The sequence below is a fragment of the Cervus canadensis genome, chromosome X (assembly GCF_019320065.1).
Source record: "Cervus canadensis isolate Bull #8, Minnesota chromosome X, ASM1932006v1, whole genome shotgun sequence".
NCBI classification, from domain to species: domain Eukaryota; kingdom Metazoa; phylum Chordata; class Mammalia; order Artiodactyla; family Cervidae; genus Cervus; species Cervus canadensis.
This window is the reverse complement of record NC_057419.1, coordinates 144,745,899-144,769,422: the sequence shown is the minus strand read 5'-3', so window position 1 is coordinate 144,769,422 and position 23,524 is coordinate 144,745,899. Positions and strand designations below refer to the sequence as shown.

At 41.4% G+C, this 23,524-nt stretch overlaps 1 protein-coding gene and 1 pseudogene across 2 annotated transcripts; one reads left to right on the top strand and one right to left on the bottom strand.

The window, feature by feature from the left end:
- Positions 1-23,524, top strand: part of LOC122435794 — a 115,295-nt pseudogene that overhangs the window by 48,306 nt on the left and 43,465 nt on the right.
- LOC122434976 (EKC/KEOPS complex subunit LAGE3-like) lies at positions 16,067-17,425 on the bottom strand. 2 transcript variants are annotated; one of them, XM_043458796.1, is made up of 3 exons: positions 17,033-17,425; positions 16,590-16,706; positions 16,067-16,379 (listed from the first exon to the last, which is right to left on the bottom strand). In XM_043458796.1, the coding sequence occupies exons 1-3, from the start codon at positions 17,356-17,358 to the stop codon at positions 16,241-16,243; spliced, it is 582 nt and encodes a 193-aa protein (XP_043314731.1). In that variant the 5' UTR covers positions 17,359-17,425; the 3' UTR covers positions 16,067-16,240. The 2 variants fall into 2 exon arrangements, with proteins under 2 accessions (XP_043314731.1, XP_043314730.1); XM_043458795.1 differs by having other exon boundaries at positions 16,581-16,706; positions 17,033-17,424.

The following is a 23,524-nucleotide window of genomic DNA, read 5'->3' as shown; positions in this document are numbered from 1 at the left end:
AAAGCTTGTATGCAGCAAGGAAGACCCAACACAGGCAAAAATAAATAAAATAAACAGGAGGAGAAGAGAGTAGGCCAGCTTCTCTGACTAAAGGGCAGTGAGGAGTTGGACTAGGGATTCTGTACAAAAGCCAAGTGTGGAGTATAGCCTTGCAGGCGCTTACAGATGACTAAATGAGCTTTCCATCCCAGGTTCCTCTGTGGGTGATGCAAAGCGGGAGCATTTGCAGGCATTGTTACAGTTTTAGTTGTTGGTTTAGCAGATATTAATAGGGATCACCATAATACCTGGAGAAAACTGTGTCAGGGCAGAACCAGATTCACATGGGTACATAGAGTAGGTGTCAACACTCTGGTCAGACATGTGGAAGGAAAGCCCAAAGAATGTACTGAGCAAGGGTCTAGTGTGTTGACTTCTGCTGTCATCCATACACAAGTGGAAACTCATGAATTAACCAGATGCACCTGACGGTCTGACATTAAAGCAGAAGAACAGTCATTGGGATCTCTAGGTGGCACTGACTCCCGCCTCCACAGGTGACACCGTGAGGACACCCTCATACACCCTCACTGAGGGGGTTGGTTACAGTTTCCTAGGAGACATAGTGTGAAACTGAGCCTTTGATGTCATATATTCCTTTATTGTTAAAGTCAGTTTGGGTTGATTTTTTTCTCAAATATAATGATTGTCAGTGGATCCAACATTTTAATGCTGGAGTTCAGGAATGTGCGGGCTTCACTGGATTCAGTTGTGCTAGGCTGCTCCCTGCTATGGCTGCACCCTTCTGCCTTCTTACCATATCCTGAGACCTTTGGGGGTTTCCTCTTCTATAATTAGCCTATTTGTATCCTTTGCCCATTTCTATAAATTAGAATTGCATTTATCTACTTGATGATCAGAGGATATGAAAAATATCAGTATATTCTTGATATTATTCTGTTGTGGGCTTAAAACGATGTTTAGGAAGTACTTCCCCACTCCTAGCTCACAAGGATATTTTCTTATATTTTCTATAGTAGCTTTAGTTATTTGATAACTCAAGGAACATTTTTTTGTTAGACACCATTTCAGGTCTCCATGGCGGTTACAGTGTAGTCGGGAGAGACTGTCAAGAAATGAAAATACGTGGGAGAACAAGATGGTGGAGAGGTAGATGGACATGGAGCACATCTCTCCCCATGAATACATCAGGAATACACCTTCAGACACAGAAGTGCATGGAGAACACCAGCTGAGAACAGACAGAAGTACCTGAGCAGCAGAAAAGAGTATACAGAACTACAGAAAACTTGGTAGGATTAAGGAACTAGGGGGGAAAACAGGAGTGTTAGTAGGATTAGACCTGCTCTCAGTGGGTGGGGAAACTGATTCATGGGTCCAATCCCCACATTGGGACAACTGTCTGAGTCACAGGGGAAACGTTTAAGGCTGGGAGTGAAACAGCTGATCTGTGACAGCCTAAATGGAATGAGAATCAGACAGTCCTTGCTGCCACCATAGATAGCCCAAACAGGGACGCAGGTTCCCTGGAAGGCAAAGCCGTTCAGAGCTGTAATTTAGGGAATGTGGAATAATCCAAGGGCAAGGGCTGCTGTTGACTACAGAGAGACGAATTGAAGGGATGTGAGGGAGGAGATTGTGGTGGGAAATACCTCTGGAGGAAAGTCGAGCAGCCAAGGAAGCAGGGTGATGCTGCACAGTCATGGGTAACGGGGTGAAGCCATCACCATAGCCTCTCTCTCCCCACATGCCAGCATCAACAGGTGAACAATAGAGAGGCTGGCCCATCAAATGCCTGATGTGCTGAACTACAGAGTAGGACCCCACCCAGGGTGCCCCTTTAAGTGCCTGATGCACTGATCTACAGAGTAGGACTCCAGTCAGTGGGGACCCTCAATGTACCTGGCGGGCCAAACAACAGAGAAGGACCCCAGGCATGGGAGGGCACTAAGTGCCTGAATGGGTGGAGCTATGGAGAAAGACTGGCCAAAGAGGCTTTCTGATCACCAGCTACAAGAGGCTTAAAAGAAGACTCAGGGCCATAACCAGTAATGGCATAACCATGGGATCAGTAATACTGAAGAGGCTGAAGTTGAACGGTTCTATGAAGACCTACAAGATCTTCCAGAACTAACACCCAAATGAGATGTCCTTTTCATGATAGGGGTGTTGAAAGCAAAAGTAGGAAGAGAAGAGATACCTGGGGTAACAGGCAAATTTGGCCATGAAATACAATGAATCATGGCAAAGGCTAACAGAGTTTTGCCAAGAGAAAGCACTGGTCATCACAGACACCCTCTTCCAACAACACAGAAGAAGACTCTACACATGGACATTACCAGATGGTCAATACCGAAATTAGACTGATTATATCCTTTGCCAACAAAGATGGAGAAGCTCTATACAGTCAGCAAAAACAAGACCGGGAGCTGACTGTGGCTCAGATCATGAACTCCTTATTGCCAAATCCAGACTTCAATTGCAGAAAGTGGGGGAAAGACCATTCAAGTTTGAACTAAATCAAATCCCTTACGATTATACAGTGGAATTGACAAATCGATTTAAGGGATTAAATCTGATAGATGAGTGCCTGTAGAACTATGGACGTTAGTGACACTGTACAGGACGCAGGGATCAAGACCATCCACCAGAAAAAGAAATGCAAAAAGGTAAAATGGTTTTCTGAGAAGGCCTTACAAATAGCTGAGAAAAGGAGAGAAGCTAAAGGCAAAGGAGAAAAGAAAAGATATACCCATTTGAATGCAGAGTTCCAAAGAAGCAAGAGATATAAGAAAGCCTTCCTCAGTGACCAATGCTAAGAAATAGAGGAAAAGAATAGAATGGGAAAGACTAGAGATGACTTCAAGAAAACTGAAGATACCAAGGGAACATTTATATGCAAAGATGGGCACAATAAAGGACAGAAATGTTATGAACCTAACAAAAGCCAAATATATTAAGAAGAGGTGGCAAGAATACACTGAAGAAGTATGCAAAAAAGATCTTCATGACCCAGATAATCACGATGGTGTGATCACTCACATAGGGCCAGACATCCTGGAATGCAAAGTCAAGTGGCCCTTAGGAAGCATCACTATGAACAAAACTAGTGTAGGTCATGGAATTTCAGCTGAGCTATTTCCAAAACTAAAAGTTGATGCTGTAAAAGTGCTACACACAATATGCAAGCAATTTTGGAAAAGTTAACAGTGGCCACAGGACTGGAAAAGTTCAGTTTTCATTCCAATCCCAAAGAAAGACAATGTTTTGAACAAAGAATGTTCAAACTACTACACAGTTGCACACATCTCACATGATGGCAAAGTAATGCTCAAAATTTTACAAGCCAGGCTTCAATAGTACATGAACTATGAACTTCCAGATGTTGAAGGTGGATTTAGAAAAGCACAGGAACCAGAAATCAAATTGCCCACATCCGTTGGATCATTGAAAAAGCAAGAGAGTTCCAGAGAAATATCTACTTCTGGTTTATTCAATATGCCAAAACCTTTGACTGTGTGCATCACAACAGACTGTGGAAAATTTTTCAAGAGATGGTAATACCAGACCACTTGACCTGCCTCTTGAGAAACCTGTATGCAGGTCAGGAAGCAACAGTTAGCACTGGACATGGAACAACAGACTGGTTCCAAAATGGGAAAGGAGTGTGTAAAGGCTGTATATTATCACCCTGCTTATTTAACTTATATGCAGAGTACATCATAAACATGCTGTGCTGGATGAAGCACACTCTGGAATCAAGACTGCCGGGAGAAATATCAATAACTTCAGATATGCAGGTGACACCAGCCTTACGGCAGAAAGTGAAGAACTAAAGAACCTCTTGAAGAAAGTGAAAGAGGAGAGTGAAAAAGATTGGCTTAAAACTCAATATTCAGAAAACTAAAATCATGGCATCGGGTACCATCACTTCATGGCAAATAGATGGGGAAACAATAGAAAAATTGACAGACTTCTTCGGGGGGTGAGCTCCAAAATCACTGCAGATGGTGATTGCAGCTATGAAATTAAAAGACACTCGCTCCTTGGAAGAAAAGCTATGACCAACCCAGATAGCATATAAAAAAGCGGAGATATTGGTTTGCCAACAAAGGTCCACCTAGTCAAAGCTTTGGTTTTTCCAGTAGTCATGTATGGATGTGAGAGCTGGATCTTTTCACTTGTTCTGTGGATGCTTAAGGATCCTTTCTTTCTTTTTCTTTTTTTCTCCCCCTTTGTTTTAGTTGTCGATTTTATTGGCATTATGGAATCTAATTAAGATTTTGAGTTGTTTTTCTTCCAGTCACATTTTTTATTGTTGTCATAAACCTCTGTCTCTACGTTAAGATTTTACAGTTCTGTTGAGTTTTTTTCTCTTTTTTTAGTTTTGATTTTTAATTTTTTAAGTCTATTACTATTTTCTAAATTTATTCCATTGCTTTTTCTACAGTTCTTTCCCCCTTGCAGTTAAACTTCAATGTATATAAATTTTCTTTATCTACCTCTATTTAACTTTGCATATCTATTTTCCCCTAATTTTCTTTCTTTCCTTTCTTCTCAACATATTTGTTAGTTTTATTTTCATTGCTTTATTCACCACTTGGCACCTTGCTTTAGTTTTGTTTTCTAGTTTGTGCTTTAGTTAATTTTGTTAACTGGTAGATATAATTTTGATTTCCTCTGTTCGCCAGGTCAATCTGCTGTACTTTATTTTTGTTGGACTCTTTTGACTTTGCTTATGGGTATATATGTATATGTGTATATTCCATTATTTTAAATATTACTTGCTGATTTTATAACTGACATTTATCTGGGGTTCATCTTTGGCTTCTCCTTTTGGGGTATTCGTTTCAATTTCATTTAATGCCATAACAAACCAAGTGTGAATCTTCACTCCTGACCTGAGATAAAGCCCAGAGCCTTTGGAGTGGGAGCACTGACACCAAGACCTTAGACTACCAGAGAACTAACCTTAGTAGTTATCAAATAGCAATAACTCACAGAAAGGAAACCACTTCAATACAAGACTTGGCATCACCCAGCCACCAGTAGCACCCTGTAAACAACAAACAAACCAAAAATACAAACCCAATCATCAGCAGAAAGGATTACCACCTCATGCAGCCTTGCCCATCAGACGAAAAACAAACAAACAAAAATCTCAGCAGAAATCTCACCATATACGAAGCTTACACAAACCACTGGACCAAACTTAGGAGGGTAGAAACCAAAAAAAAAAAAAAAAAAAAAGGAAAAATTCAACCTTGAAACCTGGGAAAAGGAGACTTCAAACACAATAAGTTAAAAAAATAACGACAAGGCAGAGAAATACTACACAAATGAAGAAACAAATTAGAAACACTGAAGTTCAAAAAATTTGAAGAGGAAATAGGCAAACTACCTGAAAAAGTATTCAGAATAATAATAGTAAATATGATTAAAAACCTTGAAAACAAAATGGAGAGAATGCAAGAATCAATCAACAAAGATCTAGAAGAATTATAGAATAAACATACAGAGACAAAAAACACAATTACTGAAATTAAAAATACTCTGGAAGAAATCAAGAGCAGAATACCTAAAACAGAAGAACGAATCAGTGAACTGGGAGATAAAATGGTGGAAATAACTTCTGAAGAGCAGAATAAAGTAAAAAGAATAAAAAGAACTGAGGATAGTCTCAGAGACTTTTGGGATAATATCAAAGGCACCAACATTCAACTTAGAGGGGTCCCAGAAAAAGAAGAGAAAAAGAATGGGTATGAGAAAATTTTTGAAAAGATTATAAAATTTCCCCAACATGGAAAAGGAGATTGTCAATCAAGTCCAATAGGTGCAAAGAGCCCCATACAGGATAAACCCAAGCAGAAACACACCGAGACACATACTAATCAAACTAAGAAAGACTAAAGACAAAGAAAGAATATTAAAAGCAGCAAGGGAAAAGCAGCAAGTAACATACACGGGAAACCCCATACGTTTAACAGCTGATCTTTCAGCAGAAACTCTGCAGGCCAGAAGGGAATGGCAGGATATATTTAAAGTACTGAAAGGGAAAAACCGACAACCAAATTTACTGTATCCAAGAAGGATCTCATTCAAAATTGATGGAGAAATCAAAAGTTTTTCAGACCAGCAATAGTGAAGAGAATTCAGTACCACCAAACCAGCTTGACAACAAAAGCTAAAAGGACTTGTATAGTCAAGAAATACAAGGGAAGGAAAAAGATCTACAAAATCCACCCAAATCAATTAAGAAAATGGCAAAAGGAACATATATATCAAAAAGTACTTTAAATGTAAATGGATTAAATGTTTCAACCAAAAGACACAGCCTGGCTGAATGGATACAAAAACAAGATTCATATATATACTGTCTATAAGAAACCCACTTCAGACCTAAAGTCACATATAGACTGAAAGTGAGAGAATATATTCCATGCAAATGGGAGGCAAAAGAAAGCTGGAGTAGCAATCCTCATATCAGACAAAATGGGCCTTAAAATAAAGAAGATTACAAGAGTTATGGAAGGAAACTACATAATGCTCAAGGGATCAATCCAAGAGGAAGACATAACAATTGTAAATATCTATGCACCCAACATAGGAGCACCTCAATACATAAGACAAACACTAACAGACATAAAAGGAGAAACTGACAGTAACACAATAATAGTAGGATACTTTAACACCCAACTCACACCAACACACAGATCATCAAAACAGAAAATTAATAAGGAAATACAAGTCATAAATCATACATTACATGAGATGAATCTCATTGATATCTCTGGGACATTCCATCCAAATGCAGGAGAATAAATGTTTTTCTCAAGTACACATAGAATATTCTCCAGGATAGACCACATCTTAGGTCACAAATCAAACCTCAGTAAATTTAAGAAAATTGAAATTCTATCAAGCCTATTCTCTGACCACAGTGCTATGAACTAGTTACCAACTATAAGAAAAAAAAACTAAGAAACACAAACACATGGAGATTAAACTTTACCTTTCTAAGGAAGCAACAGGTTACAACAGAAATCAAAAGGGGAATAAAAAAAATTCATGAAACAAATGACAATGAAAACACGACAATGCAAAACTTATGAGATGGAGCAAAAGCAGTTCAAAGAGGGAAGTTTATAGCAGTACAATCCTACCTCAAGAAACAAGAGAAACATCAAATAGACAACCTAACTTTACACCTATAACAACTGGAGAAATAAGGAAAAAAACCCAAAATTAGTAGAAGGAAAGAAATAATAAAGATCCAAGCAGAAATAAAAAGAAATGAAAGAAACAATAGTAAAGAGTAATAAAACTAAAAGTTAGTTCTTTGAGAAGATATACAAAATTGACAAACCTTTGGCTAGACTCATCAAGAAAAAAAGAGAGAAGAATCAAATCAACAAAATTAGAAATGAAAAAAGGTGAGGTTACAACAGACAATGGTGAAATACAAAGGAGTATAAGAGAATATTATGAACAACTGTATGGTAATAAGGCTTCCCTGGTGACTCAGATGGTAAAGCATTTGCCTGCAATGTGGGAGACCCGGGTTCAACCCCTGGGTTGGGAAGATCCCCTGGAAAAGGAAATGGCAACACACTCCAGTATTCTTGCCTAGAAAATTCCATGGATGGGGGAGCCTGACAGGCTACACTCCATGGGGTTGCAAAGAGTCAGGATAACCTGGAAGAAATGGGCAGATTCATAGAAAAGTTCAACCTTTCAAGACTGAATCAGGAAGAAATATAAATTATGAACAACCCAATTACAAGCACTGAAAGTGAAGCTGTGATTAAAAATCTCACAAAAAACAAAATCCCAGGACCAGATGCCTTCACAGGAGGATTCTATCAAACGTTTAGAGAAGAGCTATGCCTATCCTTCTGAAACTCTTTCAAAAAATTGCAGAGGAAGGAACACTTCCAAACTTATTCTACAAGGCCACAATCACCCTGAAACCAAAACCAGACTAAAACAACACAAAAAAAGAAAACTGCAAGCCAATATTACCAATGAACATAGATGCAAAAATCCTCAGCAAAATTTTAGCAAATAGAATTCAGCAACACTTCAAAAAGCTCATACACCATGATCAAGTTGGGTTTATGCCAGGGATGCAAGGAATCTTCAGTACACACAAATCAATCAATGTGATACACCACATTAACAACTTGAAAGATAAAAACCATATGATCTCAATAGATGCACAATAAAAGCCTTTGACAAAATACAGCACCCATTTATGATTAAAACTCTTCAAAAAAATTGGCATAGAAGGAACCTACCTCAGCATAGTAAAGGCCATATATGATAAGCTTACAGTAAACATTATTCTCAATGGTGAAAAACCGAAAGCATTCCCCCTAAGATCAGGAACAAGACAAGGGTGTCCACTTTCACCACTATTATTCATCATTCTGGAAGTCTGAGATACAGCAATCAGAGAAGAAAAAGAAATAAAAGGAATCCAGATTGGAAAAGAAGAAGTAAAGCTCTCACTGCTTGCTGATGACATGACACTGTACATAGAAAACCCTAAAGAGAGTATCAGAGTTAATCAGTGAATTTAGCAAAGTAGCAAGATACAAAACCAATACACAGAAACCACTTGTGTTTCTATATACTAACAACAAATAATCACAAAGAGAAATTAAGGAATCAATCCCTTTCACCACTGAAAAAGAAATATTCAAATATCTAGGAATAGACTTACCTAAGGAGAAAAAATAACTTAGAAAATTCTTACACAGAAAATTTTAAGACACTAATGAAAGAAATCAAAGATGACATAAACAGATGGAGAGATATTCCATGTTCCTGGGTAGGAAGAATCCATATTGTGAAAATGGTTATACTATACTACCAAATGCAATCTACAGATTCAATGTGATCCCTGTCAAATTACCAATGACATTTTTCACAGAACTAGAACAAAAATTTCAAAATTCATATGGAAACACAAAAGACCCCAAATAGCCAAAGCAGTCTTGAGAAAGAAGAATGGAGCTGCAAGAATCAACCTTCCTGATTTCAGATTATACTACAAAGCTATAGCCATCAAGACAGTATGGTGCTGGCACAAAAACAGAACTATAGATCAATGGAACATGATGGAAAGCCCAGAAATAAGTCCATGCAGTTATGGGTAACTTATTTTTGACAAAGGAGGCAAGAAGATACAATGGGACCAAGACAGTCTCTTCAGTAAATGGTGCTAGGAAAACTGGACAGCTACATGTAAAAGAATGAAATTAGAAAACTTCCTAACACCATACACAAAGATAAACTCAAAATGGATTCAAGACCTAAATGGAAGACAAGAAACTGTAAAACTCGTAGAGGAAAACATAGGCAGAGCACTTGATGACACAAATCAAAGCAATCTCCTCTATGACCCACTTCCTAGAGTGATGGAAATAAAAACAAAGTCAACAAGTGGGACCTGATTAATCTTAAAAGCTTTTGCACAGCAAAGGAAACACTAAGCAAGGTGAAAACCCTCAGGATGGGAGAAAATAACAGCAAATGAAACAACTGACAAAGGATTAATTTCCAAAATATACAAGCAGCTCATACAACTCAATACCAGAAAAACAAACAACCCAGTCAAAAAGTGGGGAAAGAGCTTAACAGACCTTTCTCCAAAGAAGACATACAGATGGCTAACAAACACATGAAAAGATGCTCAACATTGCTCATTATCTGAGAAATGCAAATCGACACTACAATGAGATATCACCTCGAACTAGTCAGAATGGCCATCATCAAAAAGTCTACAGACAATAAATGCTGGAGAGGGTGTGGAGAAAAAGGAACACCCTTGCATTGTTAGTGGTAATGTAAGTTGATACAGCTACTATGGAAGACGGTATGGAGATTCCTTAAAAAACTAGGAATAAAACCACCATATGACCCAGCAATCCCACTGCTAGGCATATACCCTGAAGAAACCAAAATTGAAGAAAGACACACGTACCCCATTGTTCATTGCAGCACCATTTACAATAGCTAGAACATAGAAGGAACCTAGATATCCATCAACAGATGAATGGATAAAGAAGTTGTGGTAAATATACACAATGGAATATTACTCAGTCATTAAAAGGAATGCCCTTGAGTCAGTTCTAATTTGGTGGATGAACCTAGAACCTATTATACAGAGTGAAGTAAGTCAGAAAGAGAAAGAGAAATATCATATTCTAACATATTTATATATACGGAATCTAGGAAAATGGTACTGAAGAGTTTACTTACAGGACAGCAGTGGAGAAACAGACATAGAGAATAGACTCATGGACATGGGGAGAAGGGGGCAGCGGGTGAGATGAATGGAAAGAGTAACATGGAAACTTACATTACCATATGTAAAATAGATAGCCAATGGGAATTTGCGGTATGGCTCAGGAAACTCAAACAGGGGCTCTGTATCAACCTAAAGGGGTGGCATGGGGAGGGAGATGGGAGGGAAGTTTAAAAAGGGAGGGGATATATGTGTACCTATGGCTGATTCACATTGAGGTTCGATAGAAAACTACAAAATTCTATAAAAAGGTTATCCTTCAAGAAAAAACAAAATAAAAAAAAATGTGAAAACAAAAGAAACGAAAAAACAACTATATTATGTAACCTATGGGAAGGTGGTGAGAAGTCTTGCTGGAAGTGCAGCAAGAAAAAGGAGAGGGAGCACTTGGAGGAGTGGTTTCCTATTTTCAACCGGGTGGTCCGGGTTGGCTTTGTTGTGAAGCAGAGAGTGAGTGAAGACTTGAGGGAGGTTTGGGAGCATGAGGAGACCAGTGTGGCTGGAGCAGAGTGGGTGAAGAGGAGAGCAGCAGGACAGGGGGCCGAGAGCTGACAGGGACTGGATGTGGAGGACTCAGGGGACATTCTGAGGGCTTGTGCTCAGAGTGAAGTGGGAGGTGGTGGAGGGTGGCTGTGGGTTGGATTGTGACCCCTAGAAAAAGATGTTGAAGTCCCAACCCCTGGAACCTGGGGATGTGACTTGATTTGGAATTAGGGTTTTCCAGATGTAATTAGTTCAGTTAAAATGAGGACACACTGCGTTAGGGTGGTCCTAATCCAATGACTGGTACATTTATAAGAAATCCATGTGAACACACACAGAGAGATGCCATGTGAAGACACAGGAAGAGTTGGAGTGAAGTGTCTATAAGGCAGAGAAGGCCAGGTGCTGCAGGCCACCACCAGAATCTACGAGAGAGGCCTGGAACTGACTCTCCATAGGAACCTTCAGAGGGAATCAGCCCTGCCAACATCACAGTCTCATACTCCCTGCCTCCTGAACTGTGAGAGAATACATTTCTCTTGTCTGAAGGCATCTCCTTTGTGGTACTTTATGATGGAAGCCCTAGGAAACTCATACAATTTTCAACAGAGTAGTGATAGGATCTGATTGATATTTTTGATTGGTGAACTCTGGGTTCATATTGTTCTTTTGGTTCTTCATGCTTATCGATATTGACTTCATACGTGAAAGACTTGCCTACTGAAAGGTCACAAAGTTCTCATCCGATTCCTTAATTTTTTATCCCTTTAGCTTTTGCCTGTAGAGCTCTGAGCGTTTGAACATAAACGACTTTGTGAATGATGGAAGGTAAGTACACAAGGAAATACAGGTTTGTTTTTTTCCCATATGGCTATTCCACAACCACTTGTTCAAAAAAAGACTATCCTCCCTCCATTGAATTATCTAAACTCCTCTACTGAATATCCATTGACCACACATATATGTCTGGAAATGCTTCTGGATTGTCAGTCCTGTCCCATGGATCCACAGCTCCAGTACTGGACATGTAGAGTAAGCTATGAAATTAGGCTGTGTTAGTCTCTTTATTTTTGCATAGTTACAATTCTTTAGGCAATCGTCAGGGTTGTGTTCTCACATAAATTTCAATATCAGCTCATCAGGGCCTTCTCTGGTTGTCCAGTGGTTGATATTCTACATGCCAATGCAGGGAACACAGGTTTGACCTCTGCTCCTGGAAGATCCCACAAGCTGAAAGGCCACTAAGCCAGAGCACCACAACTGCTGATCCTGTGCTCTAGAGCCCACCAGCTGCAACTACTAAAGCTGGAGCGCCTAGAGCCTGTTCTCCACAACAAAAGAAGTTATCGCAATGAGAAGCTTATCTCCTGTAACTAGAGTGTAGCCCCCACTTACCACAACTAAAAAGACCCCATGTGTGCAGCAGCAAAGACCCAGACAAGCCAAAATTACATAAACAAACAAACAAATGAATCTTTTAAAAATGAACCTGCCTCACAATGCAGGGGCCGTCGCTTCAATCTCTGGTCAGGGAACTAAGATCCTACATGCAGTGGAGCAACTACTGAGACTGGGCTTTGTGTCTGGAGTGTCTGTGCACTGCAACAAAAGATCCCACGGGACACAATGAAGTTTCCACTTTCCCCAAATAAGACCGGATGCAGTGAAAAAAAGAAAGTAAGAATTTGTTTAAGAAATCAGCTCATCAATTTCTCCAAAAATATTTCCTGCCATTTTCATGGACTCTATAGATGTGTTTGGGGGAAACTGATCCCTGAACAATATCTTCTCATCAGACATGATTGAAGAATATGCATGTGATGTGTCTCTATATTTTTAGGTTTCCTTCAATTTCTCCCATTGTTTTCACACACAAATTTGTGTATGACAAGTTTTATTAAATGTACCATGATGTTTCATAAAGGGCAAGGTTCCCTGTGTGTCTGGATCCAACTAGGCAAAGGGATACTGGAAAGGGAAGTTATGAAACAAGAAAAGATGCAGGCTGGACCACATAGGTCTTTACAGTCCACTGAAAGGCTGTGGCTTGAACTCTTGAGAGGGAGCCCGCTGGAGGATTTGGAACTGAATAATTACAGGACCGGACAGGTTTTAAAGCAACCTAGCAGCTTCAGCAGTCCATGTATGGGATCAAAGTAGCTGAATGATTCCAAGTTTCCTGGCTGAGGGAGAATCAGATGAGAGTCCCATCCCCCTGGTGAACTGACTTCACCGTTCTCTGCCAGTTTGGGGAGCATTGCCTAGAAAGGGCTATCCCCAGTGCCCCTTCTGCAGCTTTTGCCCTTTTCTCCAGCTGCCTGTTGTAAACCCTCCCCTCCCTTTTTGGCGATTTACCCACAAAAACTCTCATTTGTCTCCTTTCCTAGCAATATGGCTTGGTGGTTTCTCACCTAAGAGACAATCCCTTAGCAAGAAAATTAAGTAATAAATAAAACTGTGCTACCTCAATTCAATAATAAAGACTTTGCTATTGCAAGTGAAAAAAGGAACAAATGAATACAAAATAATCACCTTGGTTTAAGTCACAGGGAGAGTCTCTGGGTCTGTGTAACTACAAGATATAGAGGTAGTTTCTTTCTTCAGGCAAGGCTGGATCCAACATTTGGTTCCCTGAGATCTGCCTTCTCGCTCCAGCTCCCCCTCTGTCCCTTGCCAGCCTGCCTCCCCTACAACTCCCAAAGTGTCACTGGTTGGATGGGATCACCACAGCTGGAGGAAAGAAGTGCTCTGATAGTTCAGGCCTGAGCCACATGCCCACTCCTGGAATTGGAGGTGAAGTCAACTCTATCATAATCATAATGGGCGAGAGAAAAAGAAAGGGGTGATTTCCCAGGGTGACAGGAGGATACCAGAACCAAGAGAAGGAAATGGATGCCAGGTGAAAAAACCCATAGATGTCCTTGATGGTGGTATAGACTTTTCATCAAATTAAAAATCAATTTCTAATATTTTTTTTTTTTAAAACCAAGGTAGGAAAGATTCTTCTTTAATGTGAGCATCAGCCCTGCTTCTGACCCTCCCATCAGCTTCCATCCTCTGATGCTGGGGTTCCACATCCACTTCTTGGGGATGTCCTCTTCACAATGCCCCCTCACAGACCTTTGCTGAATTAGAGTTTCTAAGTAAGTGCTTTTTTTCAATGGGGAAATGGAGCAAACCACTCTATTCCAAAGCAACATCATTTCAAAAGTCATGATTCTTTATGAAGATAGCTAAGCAACATGGAAATCTAAATACTGAAATGATTCTCCCTAATGTCTGGTGATGACATTGGAGGGGGAGGCACTTATTCTGGGTGGTTATACTCAGCATTGTCCCACATGTTCATATGTTCAGAAAGTCCTGAAAGACAGGAATATGCCAGACCCAGAATTCTACAGTTTGCTTTCATTTCTTTCCATATTAGTTCACAGCTCTCTGGTTTGCTCTCTGATTGCCATATATTATTCCAGCAGGATGGAATTACCATGATTTAGTCAATGTTTCCCCCTGGATTTGCATTCTACCAATTTTTCACAATGACAAACAGTGCAGTGATTAATCCTGTGGTTGATTCTGCCATGCTCACATATACAAGAAATTTCCTACAATAGATTCCCAAAACTGGGTCAAAGGATATGAGCATCTTGTAATAGAAAGTGCCAATCAAATGTCCAGAGAGATTTTACTATCACTCTGATACTGTATAGGACTCCTTGTTTTGTCTTCTGTGGTGGTCCAGTGGTTAACAATCTGCCTGCCAATGCAGGGCACACGGGTTTGATCCCTGGGCCAAGAAGACAGCACACGCCTGGCTCAACTAAGCCCATGTGCCACATCTACTGAGCTCACCCTGATCTAGAGTCCATGCTCCAACACAGGAGAAGCCTGAGCACTGCAATTAGAGAGTAGCCCCCATTGGCTGCAAGCACAGAAAACCTGCACACAGATAACAAGAGGTGGCAAAGCCAAAAATAAACAAATAATTTTCATGAATAAAATTTTTAAAAGGAGTCTTTGTTTCCAACTACAGCCTTCTCAGACATTGACTATTTCAGTTAATTAAGTTCATCCTACACTAAGATCTGCTCTGGTCCTACAGAGCCAATCTTAAAAAGTAAGACCCAAAAGGATCAAACTGCTTCCAAGCATCTTAACATGATTTCAGAATAAAGCTCAAGAATACTTTTAGGAATAGAAAAATATCAAGCATGCAAGGGAAATTTGATAATGCTTAGCATCAAATGTCAAATTATCAGGAGGCAAAGAAGCAGGAAACTCCAATCCATTATAACAGAAATCAGTGTGCTGTTGTTCAGCTGCTCAGTTGAGTTTAACTCTTTGCGACCCCATGGACTGCTTCTCACTAGTGTTCCCTGTCCTTCACCATCTCCCAGAACTTGCTCAAACTCATGTCCGAGGAGTCATGATGCCATCTAACCATCTCGTCTTTTGTCATTCCCTTCTCCTCCTGCCTTCAATCTCTCCCAGCATCAAGGTCTTTTCACATGAATCAGCTCTTCGCGTCAGGTGGCCAAAGTGTTGGAGAGTTCATTTTAACAGAAATCAGTTGAAATGCATCAGTTGGAAAGGAAGAAGTAAATGTGTATTTATTTACAGACAAAATGATTGTCTATGTAGGAAGGTCAATGGGATCTACAAAAGAGCTATTATAATTAACTAATGAGTTTAGCATGGTTTCAGGATACAAGGATACTCTTGACAGTGCCTTGGACTGCAAAATCAAACCAGTCAATCCTAAAGGAAATCAGTCTTGAATTTTCATTGGAAGGACTGATGCTGAAGCTGAAGCTTCAACACTTTTGCCGGCAGATGTGAAAAGCTGACTCACTGGAAAAGACCCTGATGTTGGGAGAGATTGAAGGCAAAAGGAGAATGGGAGGACAGAGGATTACATGGTTTGACAGCATAACACACTCAGTGGACATGAACTTGGGCAAACTCCAAGATACAACAGGGACACAGAGCCTGGTTTGCTACAGTCCATGGGGTTGCAAAGAGTTGGACACAAGTCAGAGACTGAACAACAACAACAACGTTCTGGTATTATATCTTAATATATAAATGTAACTATAAAACTGACAAAATATTCCAAAATCAATACTGAATGGCAGTACACAACATTCTTATTCCCCCATTTCTTACATTGTCTTCACTTATGTTGTACTCCTTGAATATTGGGATCTCAGAATCTCCCTTCCAACCTGAAGATGAACACAGTATTCAGAAGTGAACAAACTAAAACTAATGTCAGAGACAGCATAGTAGCTCAGTTTTATTTTCTGCAGTTAACAATCACCAAAAAACTGTGTGGACATTGAGCCCCCAAACAGCAGCACAGGCACAAGGTGAAGCCCCATTAAACTGCTGCAGAAAGCAATGCCCTCGGGAAGGACACTTGAGGCTAGGGCACATAGGCTAGGTTTAAGGCCCTCTCCTGTTCCGAGACTGATCGAAAAGGGGGGGCCCAGAATGCTCCACGGTCTGCATCACCAGGGAAAGCTGCTCCTGAAAGAAGGCGACGGCCGTCTGGAGGAGGCCAGGGTCTTCAGCAGTCAATCGGCTAAAAGGGAAGGAAAATGAAATTCAAATTCCTGCGGAGAAGGAGGAAGAGGAGTATGTCCTCCCTCTGTCCCCGCACACCAACAAGCCCAGAGCACCACACTTTTCCTCTAGGCTTAACCCTCCATTATGGCTCTTCCCGAGCTTAGACTGGTCACCACTCACCACTCCCTCCCTCGCCCCAGCTCCCTTTAGTACTGACAGAACCAACATGCGGCCACTAAGGTAGAGGTCCCTCCGAACCGGCAATCTTAGCTGAGTACGTCGAGTCAGGAGGTGGCGGGCATTGTCCGCCTCCGCATGTGATGAGAAAGGCACTGCGAGGCTGCTGGTGGAGATACGGTTAAGGTACCATTCACACTAGTCATTTTGCCTGTAAGTCAGGTTCCCTGCTCACGGAGACCCACCTTCTCCTACAAGGCCGCCACTGGACACCCTGGTTATCACCTCCCGACCCTCTGGATCCTTTCGGGTTGCTTTCCCTCACCACCATACCCTGGCAGCCAGACAACCCCTGACCCATACCCTCCAGCCTCCCAGATTACCCTCCTCCTACAGTTTAAGCCCCATTGCCTGCATCCCCCCAAACCACCCCTAGCCCACACCCCGACCTCTGTGGCTGCTTGGCCCGCTGGGGCTCCTGGAATAGGATACAAGTGGTAGACTCGGGTACTCAGAACTCCGGCTCCGGGTGCAGCATCTCCACCAGGCCCTGGAACGTGACGTGCCCCCGGGATCTGCGGAATGGCAGCGGCTGCGCCACCTGACTCTCCGGCAGTGCTGGGGTCTCTGGAATCAGCCATGTCGCTGGAGCCGGCGGGGACTTCTCGACGGCCAGCTGGGTGGCCAGAGCCATCGTGGCCACCAGCACCACCCGGCACACCTTGGGGGCCATGTGCTGTGCCTGCTGCAGAGGCCACGGCGCCTGCGTCTTCATCGGCTGCCCTCATGGCTCCTCCACCGTGTGCCTCGGACTCCATCTTGAACCGCTCTCCTCCTCCCTCAGCGGTGGGAAAGACTGAACCGTCTCTACAAATCCCAGCCCTGTAATGCGACCTGATCGGCAGAGCGCCTGCGCACACACACCCTGGTCCTGCCTCACGATCAGTTCCCACCAATCATTGGTTCCCGCCATGAATGCAGGCTCTAGGGCAGTGGGCGCCCCCTGCTGAAGTTTCGCGTGTTCCTGAGCCATGTCGCCCCAATGTGCGTGCGCAGGCACACACCCACGTGGTCTGGGCTTTCTAAGTCAACCCTGCCTCAGGCCAGAAACCTGGTAAATGGCTCAACCGTGAGGCCTCTGGGTGGCGCTCCACTCTTCAGTGTTGGGGCTGCTCCTCAGTGTGCGTGCTCAAAAAGACCCTGCCCCGCTCCTCAGGGCATGTGACTGTTTCCAGTCTAAGCAGGGAACCTGGACACATCTCTCCCTCAGGGGCCCTCTGTCAGGTTGGGGGGACATTTGTAAGAATAGTCATGCTGTAGAAGGGAGCTCACTAGACCTAAAATGGACTAGAGGGCAAGGGGCTAAGCCAAACGACCCACCAGCGTCCTCCCTCTGCCCACTCCACATCCGTACCTGTGCTCTTCATCTGTAGTGAGAGCTAATACTTCTTACAGTCCATACGCTGAACTTCCGGATGTTCAAGCTGGGTTTAGAAAAGGCAGAGGAACCAGAGATCAAATTGCCAACATCCGCTAGATCATCAAAAAAGCAAGAGAGTTTCAGAAAAACATCTATTTCTACTGTATTGGCTATGCCAAAGCCTTTGACTATGTGGATCACAATAAACTGTGGAAAACACTGAAGGAGATGGGAGTGCCAGACCACCCAATCTGCCTCTTGAGAAACCTGTATGCAGGTCAGGAAGCAACAGTTACAACTGGACATGGAACAACAGACTGGTTCCAAATAGGAAAAGGAGTACATCAAGGCTGTATATTGTCACCCTGCTGATTGAACTTATATGCAGAGTACATCATGAGAAATGCTGGGCTGGAGGAAGCACAAGCTGGAACCAAGAGTGCTGGGAGGAATATCAATAACCTCAGATATGCAGATGACACCACCCTTATGGCAGAAAGTGAAGAAGAATTACAGAGCCTCTTGATGAAAGTGAAAGAGAAGAGTGAAAATGTTGGCGTAAAGCTCAACATTCAGATCATGGCATCCAGTCCCATCACTTCATGGCAAATGGATGGGGAAACAGTGAAAACAGTGGCTGACTTTATTTTGGGGGGCTCCAAAATCACTGCAGATGGTGATTGCAGCCATGAAATTAAAAGACACTTACTCCTTGAAAGGAAAGTTATGACCAACCTAAACAGCATATTAAAAAGGAGAGAGATTACTTTGCCAACAAAGGTCCATCTAGTCAAGGCTATGGTTTTTCCAGTAGTCATGTGTGGATGTGAGAGTTGGACTATAGAGAAAGCTGAGCACAGAACTGATGCTTTTGAACTGTGGTGTTGGAGAAGACTCTTTTTTTTCTGGCATTTTTAATAATCTTTATTACTTTTCTGATTCCAATCACAGGATATATACTCAGTAGAAAACTTGAAAAAGTCACAGAGGCACTAAAGGAAAATACAAAATATATCTCCACTTTTATTAAAGTTCTCAGAGAAAAGTTAGATGGCACAATAAACAATATATATAGGCTCCACTGAAATCCAATGTTAATTTTGTTTTTCTTCCTGTATTTTTTATTTTGCTGAGCCATTTAGAAGTTGTAGGTGTTGTGAGCTTCATCTCTAATCTCTCTCAAGGACAATGGCCTACATAACTATAAGAACAATACCACAGCTAAGAAATCCATTATCACCCAATTTGTTCCACTCTCAAATTTCCAATTGTCACAAGAATCATTTTACACTTGAGTTCTAGAATGTCACACATTCTATATTCACCCAATTATTTCCCCTTAATGTGTAACTCGCTTCTCTACTCCTCTGCTTCCTGTTGGTTGGAAGTCTAGATGTTAAATTCAAGTTACCTTTTTGGGGTGGGGAGGGGCCTAGGTGTTGGATCCTTCAAATCATCATCTCCTATCAGGAAGCACATACCAGGCTGTCCCATTAGTGATGCCTGGTTTGATCACTTGATTACAATGATGATAGATCAGTCTATTGTCAAGACAAAGAGCTTTACACTTTTCAAGTTTATATAGCAACATTTGAGCACTCCACAAAGATTCTGCTCCTTAGTAGCCTTTTAGGTTTTGCATCCACTGATGATCTTTGCCTGATCAGTTATTCCGTTAATGGTTCAGGCTCTCATTAAAACACGGAATCCTTTCATGGTACCTGCCAAGTATGCAGCATGATCTTTGGGAGAAGGGACTGTCTAGGTAAACTTGAGTCACCAGACTGCTCCCAATGAGGCTGGAATATGGTTTGTCAGACTGTTTCAGGCTGGAGCTGCTGGGGAAACATGCTTGTTGAGCCTTGCTTCCAGCTCCATAAACTGAGAAGACTCACCTGGGAAAACCATGAATACAAAGGCCAGATCTAAAGTACCTCCACACTCCAGGGACATAGTTGCAGTTTGGATCTTAGTCTAGTTAAACAAGACCACTGTGGTCATGCCTGCTTTGCTGATAAACCCAGATTTTTATAAAAACAGAAACGGCTGGAAAAGTAATAATAGAGTTGCTGCAAAACTGAAAACCGCTGCCAGGAGAGAAACACATTCTACAAATCACACTGGCATTTAATGCCACTATACATTCACATAAGAAAAAAAAAAAAAAAAAGAACATAAAATGCTGGAAATACACTGTTGATAACTGTGTCGAAAAAGGCAGGGTGGATGAGGTTTTAAGGAATGGGGAGACTTCCAAAATTCAGATTCTCTCGAGAACTCTTCAGATTTCAAAATTTCAAAACCGGAGATAACCATCAGTGACCAACCAGTTAACCAAAATTTGCTTCTGAGAGGGTATTTCAGGATATTCCACTTTTATCTGTAACACAGTTCTGTAATTTCAAAAAAAATTCTTTTCTGGAGGAAAATGAAACCTTCGCAAGCTGGATGGCAGAGTAAGAATTACACAACGGGGAACAACATAATGAATTACCAAGTTGAAATTTCATTGACTGTGGCCAAAAACACCAAGACAGAGGTACAGAACAGGGAAAACAGCTTCATGGTTTTCTGTTATTTGAAAACTCCAGGCACATCTGCAGGAGAGCAGCCTAGGGGCCAAGGTGTTCGGAGGTCCAGGAGATGTGGGTGTTGATCCATCGGCCTGGCCTGGCCACATGTGCTGGTCAGAGTTGGGCCCGGAAGGGTACATGCAAGAAGGGCCTTGGATGACCTGGGGACACCCAGAGTGGAGGAGACCTGCCATGTGGAATCTCAAATCCACGACTCCAAGTTACTGGGGCTGAGCAAAGATCACTTGAATGTTCTCAACAGAAGGCCAACCGTTTACAATCATTTAAAAAGCAACATGCCTTTAAAAGCTAGCTGTCTTTTTAAAAGTACTCATCTGTGGTAAACAGTACTCATCTATGGTAATCCATTTCTGAGTTAATTTTCTAAAAGGAAAGAATATAGTATGCCTGCAGCAAATACAATGTATAAACCCAGTAAGGCAGCAGAAATATGAACTGTGCAGGCATGTATAACAAGTATGCAGATGTCATTTATTTGGTCCGCAAGTACAGTGTAGTTGTATTTGAGTTTTACAAAACATCAAATATAAATAACCTGAAACTGTAACAATACACAAAAATTGCCTTCTTATACCAGGCAGTACAAGCTGAAAACTTGAGTAAATCAACAACTGTTTTACATTAATATACATAGTGCCAGTTAACATTTAAAAACAAGTTTCAATGCATAGCACTTGATACTTCTTTGAATCTGTTTCAGTAAGTTAAGAGTATGAAAATGGTTAGATCTAGGCTAAAAATAATTCTTCTTCTAACCAAAAATAAAGGCATAATATTTATAACCAGGTATCAACTTTACTAAACCACAATATTTTAAAGCTGTTAAATGATACCTAAGGGTATTTACATTAAAAAGGCAACATGCATTGTGTTGTTTCAGCTCATGGACTGGTTATGCACATACTTTGTTCAAAGGGTTTTAAAACTATATTCCTACTTTCAGTACAGCACACTGCAATGTTTCTAATAGTTCTAGCAAAATGAATGCTTTAAAGGGAGCAGAATCATCTTCAAGTCACTGGTGTCAATTTTTTCCCTTTGGAACAAAGGACGTAACAAATAACCTGGTTCTGCCCAGAAGGCCTTAATGGAGTAAGAGGTTCCGTTCAGAGGCAGTTCTGTTCAATCTAATGCTATAACCTCATCAAGCTCCTCTGCCTGCTCTATGCGTGACCTTTTCGCACTGACGCTCTCTTTCTCATCTAGCTTCCTCTTGCGACTTCTTTCGTCTTCACTGATATCAGCATTATTTGAGGGACCTTCTTCATCCGAATCAACTATGAGCACATCATCTTGCTCTTGTGCTGTGGACGTAGAAGGCTGAGCTCCGTCGTCGCTGCCATTGGTTATGCTTTTGGCAGCATCTTCAGCTTGCTTGGGCCCCACTTTTTCTGGGGCATCACCAACAACTTCAAATTCAACATCCTTTCCTAGGTCTTCACTATGAAGGATGTTGATCAATAAAGTGTAGTCCTGAAGGAAGTCATCTGCTTGAAGTCGGCTCCCATTTCTAATTCCAAATTCTGACAATTTCTTGTGATTATTAGCTTCTGTCTCTCCCTCTTCTGAAGATATTAGGATTGTTCCTTTTCCATCTTCAATTTGGACATCTGGTGCTACCATAGCAAATTTTTCTTTCACAATCTTATCTCGTAAGGTGAGAACAGTCACTTTATGAACATTCAGCTGCACAGTCACCTCTGGCTTGCTGGCACATACGTAACAGTTAGGGTTGGGAGCATCCAGTGCACAAGGCACAAGAAGCTTCTTTCTTGGGTTTGGTTGTTTATTCAAAAAAATTGTTCTACACTGGTCTAAACGTCTTTGTGAATGATGGAAGGTAAGTACACAAGGAAATACAGGTTTGTTTTTTTCCCATATGGCTATTCCACAACCACTTGTTCAAAAAAAGACTATCCTCCCTCCATTGAATTATCTAAACTCCTCTACTGAATATCCATTGACCACACATATATGTCTGGAAATGCTTCTGGATTGTCAGTCCTGTCCCATGGATCCACAGCTCCAGTACTGGACATGTAGAGTAAGCTATGAAATTAGGCTGTGTTAGTCTCTTTATTTTTGCATAGTTACAATTCTTTAGGCTATCGTCAGGGTTGTGTTCTCACATAAATTTCAATATCAGCTCATCAGGGCCTTCTCTGGTTGTCCAGTGGTTGATATTCTACATGCCAATGCAGGGAACACAGGTTTGACCTCTGCTCCTGGAAGATCCCACAAGCTGAAAGGCCACTAAGCCAGAGCACCACAACTGCTGATCCTGTGCTCTAGAGCCCACCAGCTGCAACTACTAAAGCTGGAGCGCCTAGAGCCTGTTCTCCACAACAAAAGAAGTTATCGCAATGAGAAGCTTATCTCCTGTAACTAGAGTGTAGCCCCCACTTACCACAACTAAAAAGACCCCATGTGTGCAGCAGCAAAGACCCAGACAAGCCAAAATTACATAAACAAACAAACAAATGAATCTTTTAAAAATGAACCTGCCTCACAATGCAGGGGCCGTCGCTTCAATCTCTGGTCAGGGAACTAAGATCCTACATGCAGTGGAGCAACTACTGAGACTGGGCTTTGTGTCTGGAGTGTCTGTGCACTGCAACAAAAGATCCCACGGGACACAATGAAGTTTCCACTTTCCCCAAATAAGACCGGATGCAGTGAAAAAAAGAAAGTAAGAATTTGTTTAAGAAATCAGCTCATCAATTTCTCCAAAAATATTTCCTGCCATTTTCATGGACTCTATAGATGTGTTTGGGGGAAACTGATCCCTGAACAATATCTTCTCATCAGACATGATTGAAGAATATGCATGTGATGTGTCTCTATATTTTTAGGTTTCCTTCAATTTCTCCCATTGTTTTCACACACAAATTTGTGTATGACAAGTTTTATTAAATGTACCATGATGTTTCATAAAGGGCAAGGTTCCCTGTGTGTCTGGATCCAACTAGG